At 37.4% G+C, this 6,878-nt stretch overlaps 1 protein-coding gene across 1 annotated transcript; it reads left to right on the top strand.

Annotated features, from left to right (window-relative positions):
• LOC131652038 (zinc finger CCCH domain-containing protein 44) lies at positions 1-6,588 on the top strand. The gene is made up of 10 exons (XM_058921805.1): positions 1-653; positions 895-974; positions 1,732-1,919; positions 2,065-2,941; positions 3,028-3,155; positions 3,265-3,324; positions 3,406-3,456; positions 3,792-3,862; positions 4,384-4,538; positions 4,631-6,588. The coding sequence occupies exons 1-10, from the start codon at positions 337-339 to the stop codon at positions 6,466-6,468; spliced, it is 3,765 nt and encodes a 1,254-aa protein (XP_058777788.1). The 5' UTR covers positions 1-336; the 3' UTR covers positions 6,469-6,588.
• The last annotated feature ends 290 nt before the right edge of the window (positions 6,589-6,878 follow it).

Genomic DNA, 6,878 nt, shown 5'->3' with positions numbered 1-6,878 from the left:
GAAATAGTAGGCATGATGTCTAGTTTCTTTCTTCACTTCTTCTTCTGAGTGAGGTCAGAGTTCCACACTTTCTCTCTCTACTTTCTCTCTCTAGCTTTTTGACACGAAATTACCAAACAGTGCTTGGTTACATCTGAACCAAGTCCATTTTCTTTTTCATTTCCATGTGCTTCAGTTTTTTTTTCAACTAGGGTTTTCGTTTTTGTTTTCACTTTCCTTTACGCAACTCAATTCAACTCGGATTCAACTCAGTTCAACTCATGTTACCTAATTATTGATTACTCGTAATCGATTTGATTCTCTTTCTCTTCGATTCAATTTTTTGAAATTGTTTTAATGGAGGAAGTGAAGACGGAAACACCTGCGACGGCGACGGTGACGGAGGTGAAGGTAGTGGAAGCTCCGACGAAGGTTGTTGCCGATGTTAAGATGACAGAGAGAGACGGTGGTTTTTCTGCGCGTAAAGTAGTGCTTGCGATTGCTGCCGCGGATAGTGATGTTTTGACGAAGAAGCGTGCTCGTCCGATTGTAGAAATTCCGAAGGCAGTACCTCCGCCGAAGCAGAAGCAAAAGCAGAAGATGATGAAGAAAGAAGATGAGGATGTTTGTTTTATATGCTTCGATGGTGGAAGTCTCGTTCTCTGCGATCGCCGGTGAGTGATGAATGAAATTATGATTGTGAGGGTTTAACGATTGTTTCAGCTTGATGGTTAAGAATGGGAATTTTCAATTTTCAATTTTCAATTATTGATTTTTAGTTTTATAGATTCTGTTTTCGATTGGCTTTTAGCTTGCAATTAAAGGTGTCTATGCGTGATTCAGTTTCAATCATTTTCATCAGTGTTTTCTAGTATATAATTTAACTTTTTTCTATCGTTTCCTTCTAATGTCCAGGGGTTGTCCTAAAGCATATCATCCGGCATGTGTCAAGAGAGATGAGGCATTCTTCCGTTCAAAAGCCAAATGGAATTGTGGTATTTTACTTGGTTTTGGTTTAGTTATTAGTTTCATTTATTAATAATTAACATGCAATTGGATTTAATTTAGCTAACCCTATGCAATTTAGCTAACCCTATGCACGTGTCTTTCTTTGTGTTTTTGCTTGGAACATTTGCATGTATGTTGTCAAATGTACATAATCTCAATATTCTGTCTTATGCTATGCAAAAATTTAATTTTTAAGGCTAAAATATTTGACAACAAAGTTTATGGTCAGCACAAATCAAATATGTTAAACACAGTCCAGTAGATTGTCACTAAATATAAGATGCCACAACTCATTAATCATCCACCGAACATGATTGTTCACTATTTTGAACGTCAATAATAGTCCACATTAAATCAGGGTGAAATTTTTTCCAAATTGTGATCAGTTGTGTTTCGTGAATGATTAATGAGTCGTGAGTCGTGACACTATTCATTTACCATCCATCGAACATAATTAACGAATTAACTACATATTTGAACTATGTTAACCATTTATTTTGTTGTTGAAATTTGATGTTAATTTTGTGTCAAAATAACACAGCTCTATGCTATTATGAATCTATTATCCCGTTTAATAGCGTGAGTTTAATAGTGCGAGTTTGACATTTGTTGATTTGCCAATTATCACTTATTCCTTATTTTGAGAAATCTATTGCCTAGATTTGTTTTTGATTTTAATATTTTATTATGTATTAAACAAAGCCACAACTTTCCTTTAATAGACATTCATTTTGCGCTGCTCAGGTTGGCATATATGCAGTTCTTGTCAGAAAGCATCACATTATATGTGCTATACTTGTACGTATTCTTTGTGCAAGGGGTGTATACAAGATGCTGATTTTGTTTGTGTTAGAGGGAGTAAAGGTTTGTGTGGAATGTGCAAGAAAACTATAATGATGATTGAGAACAGTGCCCAGGGAAATAAGGAAATGGTATGCTTATCTTTCTTATTTATGCTGTTACTTTCAGTAGTGTTCACCATTCTCTCTCTCATATGTGCTGGAAGAGAGGGAGGACTTGATGTTGAGTGAATGATACATGATGGTATAATTTTATTGACCTATGCTAGTTTTACAGTGTGAAGTGGATTTCGATGACAAGACCAGCTGGGAGTATCTTTTCAAGGTGTATTGGGTATATTTGAAAGCGGATTTATCTTTAACATTTGATGAGCTACTTCGTGCTAAAAACCCATTGAGAGATGCTGCTCCCGTGGTTCGAACTTCCCATGAACTTAATCATCTTAATAAAGACGACAAAGGATCTGGTTCTGACAACTCCTGCATAGACATAGAATCAAATAATTTGAAAAATAAGAAGCCTAAGGGACCTTCAGGTGGTGACGCGGGTGTGTCTCTGCCTGAATGTGCGAGTTGGGCATCAAAGGAGCTTCTGGAGTTTGTCTCTCATATGAGAAATGGTGATACATCTCTCCTGTCTCAATTTGATGTCCAGAATCTCTTGCTGGAGTACATAAAGAAGAACAATCTGCGTGATCCTCAACAGAAATCCCAAATTGTTTGTGACTCTAGACTAGTAAATTTGTTTGGAAAAGCACGTCTTGGCTACATTGAAATGCTAATGCTCCTTGAACCCCACTTCCTTGTAAAAGACAATACCCCTGCAGAAAATAATCTTGGAGCAGGAATTAGTGATGCTGTTGCTAATGAAAATGAGGCCATTGACAACTACAATAAACAGCCGATATTAGCTAATGATAAAAGAGGTTCAACAAGTAAAAGAGATGACTTGCCTGTGCCACAAAATAATCAAGATGCATATGCTGCAATAAATGCTCACAACATTAACTTGATCTACTTGCGTCGAAGTCTGATGGAGAGTCTGATTGATGATACTGAAAGGATTCACGAGAAGATTGCTGGTTCTTTTGTGCGGATAAGAATCTCTAGTGGTGATCAGAAACAAGATATGTATAGGCTTGTCCAAGTTGTAGGTATGTGAACATTTTTACCACACCTGATACTTGTTGAGTTTACATTTTTCACTTCTTGAAATTTGTGTTGGTAACTGATTGTGCAGGAATAAGCAAGGTTGCTGAACCGTACAAAATTGGCACTAGAACTACTGATATTAAGCTTGAAATTTTAAACTTAAATCGGAAAGAGGTCATATCCATAGATGAGATTTCGAATCAGGAGTTCTCTGAGGTAAATAGGAAATTACTTTTAGCGTGTTATGGACTTAAAAATTGTGTAGAGGAGTCAAGTTTCTTCAATGGGAGTTTGCCGATGATTAGTATATTTATTCCATGTTCAGGATGAAAGCAAGCGACTGCGTCAAAGTATAAAGTATGGGCTTTCAAAGAGATTGACCGTGGTTAGTGTATATATATGTCAGCTTCCATAGAGTATGCTATATTTTGAATGAGTTTACGAGGGCTGTTTTTGTTGATTGTAGGGAGAGATTCTGAACAAAGCGTTGACATTTCAAGAAATTAGAGTTAATGATGTAAGCTTATATTATTTTTTATCTGGTTTAGTAATCTGACATATGGTTCAGGAATTAGGATGAATGCTCATTTAATTGTAAGAAAACATCAATGTGTAGAAAATTCATACTGAAATTTAATAAAGTATCATGCCTAAATAATTTAATGCCATGCTTTTTAAGCTGTTGCTTAATTATTGCCAATGCCATGTGAATTTAATTTGCAAAATACTTTGGTTAAAATAGAAACTCTTGAGATATCTTTCCCTTTTTTGTTATCATCAATGTCATAATTTAATATCATTTCTTTAAAATTTGACTGCTGGTTTAATTTCCCCTCTCTTTGATTGATGTAGTTGTTGGAAGCTGAGAAATTGCGGCTTAACAATCTGCGTGATAGAGCAAGCGAGAAGGGGCACAGAAAAGAATATCCTTTACCATTTACTTCTTTCCTTAATATGCTAAACTGTGGGTACTGAATAATTCATTGTTTGAATCTACAACTATTGATCATTTATATGTGAAATGTTTGCTAATAAATGACCTTAAGTTTATACAGATTAAACCATTAGGGAAGCCTAGTTAATTGGATGTTACAATCACAAGAAAACTGCATAGGCATATAGAGCAATGTGTTAATTTTCTTTCTTTCTTTCTTTATTTCCGTTCTTCTAGTGCATCTTTAAATTATTTCTGTAGCTAGCTACATTTTTATTTCTGTGCCGTCCTTTAATTTGTAACTGCTTATTACTTGAATGAATTTGCAGTAACATGATTTGGTTCACGATTTTTTAACTAAAAATTAGGCAGACATGCAATAAATTTTAACCAAGATATGTTCAGCAATAAGTTGGTAGGTCTATGTTAGTTGGTTTCTTGATGATTTCCTTTCCGGCTTATTCAATCATGTGCCATAGACATGATAAAAGTTCCTTGACCAAACTTTACGCTTAAAGAATGTGTGGAAAAGTTGCAGCAGCTAAATTCACTTGAGGAACGTCAGCGCAGGTTGCATGAAATCCCAGATGTACACTCTGACCCTAATTTGGATTCATTGTACGAGTCTGATGAAGATGCAGGAGAGTCAGATGGCAATAAACAAGGTGAAATTCATTTGCTACACTAACTTTGTTTTCAAGTATCTAGTTGTCCACACAGTGCTTATCTCACGGTAACTATGACTATGTATATGCAGATGGCAATATACCTATTTTTTCCAGAATTTGGGATGGTGTCTTGAATGGTGTTGGGGGCAGAACACGAGACTTGAGCACAGCCAGTGACTCGATTGGAAATGCATGCTTAGCAAAGAAGCATATTGAGCCTAACGAAACTGCTATTGATGATAGTGCTAATGTTGTAATAAAATCAGAAGTGTCTAGTCTTGCAGTTGACATTTCATCTCCACTTCTCTCTACAGGGATTGAGCAGCCATTTGATGATTTTATGAATGATAAAACATGGCATTATCAGGATCCATCTAGTAAGGTTCAAGGACCTTTTTCTATGTTGCAGTTGTATAAGTGGAATGCAAGTGGACATTTCCCTCCAGATCTCAGAATATGGAGGATAGATGAGAAACAAGTAAACTCTATATTGTTAAATGATGCACTTAATGGGAAATGTTCCAAAAATGTGCCATTGCAGCAGAGCAGCCTATCGCTCTCTTTAGGAGCCAGTGTTACATTGGGTGACACAGAAAGCAGTCAGGATGGTGGGAGGAATTCAATACAGAATGTAATTTCTGCTGCCAACGGAATCATAGAACATACAAGAGAACATAAAGTGGATGACACTTCTACCCAGTCTAATGGTAAAGATGAATCTGTTAGGAGCAATGGATGGCATGACCAGTCACATGTACACCCTTTGCAACAACCAACTGTGTTTGCTGAGAATTTGAACGAGAATAGTACCAACAAGTTAAGTGAAAATCATGAGATTGAGAAAAACCCTGAAGATAATGGAAATCGTGGCTCGGACAGGACTTCTGGTGGTCAGAATCATCCGAAGCAATCAGACAGTGAAGACAACTCAGGACAATCTTCGGGACAAAGCTGGAGACACCTTGACGTAAATATTTCTTCCAATTGCTTGGACACCACATCTACTCATGTTTCTGAGACTACAACATCACCACTTAGACTGGGATTTGATTTGCACCGCCCCCCTTCCCCTTCAGCATGTAATACAATTACATGGCAGGCTATTATTGGTGAACCAGATGATTTTGATGAATCAGTTTCAGATCTTTTGGCAGAAGTGGAGGCAATGGAGTCACTTGGTGGCTTGGAATCTCCCACTTCAATTATGAAACGTAGCGAGGAATTGACTGATGGTTCTAAAAATCTTTGTCTCAGTTTTGCAGAGCTTAGCCCAATACTTGATGCAGGTAAGGGCGATGCATTGAGCTCCACATGTGATTTACAGTTACTATCTCAGTCCACAGTAGCAGAGGAGCCATTACAACAAGCAGATGTCCATCATCATCATCAAAGAATTTCAGGGGAGCTTTCCTCAAGAAATTCTAAAGTTGATGTGGGTTCAAACAACATTTGTGTTTCAAGTAATCAATGGGAGTCGGGCTCGGAAAATTCTTCTATTTTTCCATCCACTGAAACATTGGACATGACTGTAGATACCACTTGGAGACTTGGGTTGGAGAGTAGTACACAGTTGGGATGGGGAGGAATGGATCAACGAAATGCAAACACTGGCTGGGGAATAGGACAGGCGGCAGTGAACGCAAACAGAAGCTCAAATTCATGCACTTCTGTAGTAACTCCAAGCTTTGGGGATAGCCAGACAAGATACGGAAGTGATCGGTTTTCTGTGCCCAGAGATCGGGGTTTTCCAGGTCATGGTAGGGAACCAGGTTTAGTTAGAGGCAGAAATGCGTGGAACAGGCAACCAGTAGTCGGCGTTGGCAATGGAGGATCACACAGACCTCTGCCCAAAGGGCAACGGGTCTGTAAATTTTATGAAAATGGGTACTGTAGAAAGGGGGCATCCTGTCATTACTTCCACCCATGATTTTGGATCTCATTAGCATTGGTCACATTTGATTTTTGTAATCCGTAACATATCTGAAGTTGGCTCGATCCACTCATTGTAATTTAACCTGGCAATATTAGTCAAGTGTCAATTTTTTTATATGAACTATTCCAGCATAGTTTATCTGTTTTTGTGTTGACTAATTATCAATTTGTTTCCTTCCATTCTTTTTCTTTCTTTCTAACCCCAAAATTTCATTTTATTCTTGTGATACCAATTAGTATGGGTAAATTATTGGATGTCAGCTGTCAAAATTTTCCTCAACAAATAGTTCGAGTTGTCAAATCTCAATAGCATTAATACATTCAGTTCTGAATGTAGTGGATTGCCTTCTTCGGCCTCTGCAGGAGTCAGGTGAGTTGGTGACAATTGAAAACAGCAAAAATAAA

Source organism: Vicia villosa, linkage group LG2 (genome assembly GCF_029867415.1).
Source record: "Vicia villosa cultivar HV-30 ecotype Madison, WI linkage group LG2, Vvil1.0, whole genome shotgun sequence".
NCBI classification, from domain to species: Eukaryota; Viridiplantae; Streptophyta; class Magnoliopsida; order Fabales; family Fabaceae; genus Vicia; species Vicia villosa.
Note: the sequence above shows the minus strand (reverse complement) of the source record. Positions and strands in the feature narration are given on the sequence as shown.

Bases quoted from the DNA above. Each gene is read 5' to 3' on its own strand.
- LOC131652038 (XM_058921805.1), top strand. From the start codon at position 337: ATGGAGGAAGTGAAGACGGAAACACCTGCGACGGCGACGGTGACGGAG. The intron at 975-1,731 runs GTATTTTACTTG...TGCGCTGCTCAG, and splicing joins AAAAGCCAAATGGAATTGTG to GTTGGCATATATGCAGTTCT. The intron at 4,539-4,630 runs GTGAAATTCATT...ATGTATATGCAG, and splicing joins GTCAGATGGCAATAAACAAG to ATGGCAATATACCTATTTTT.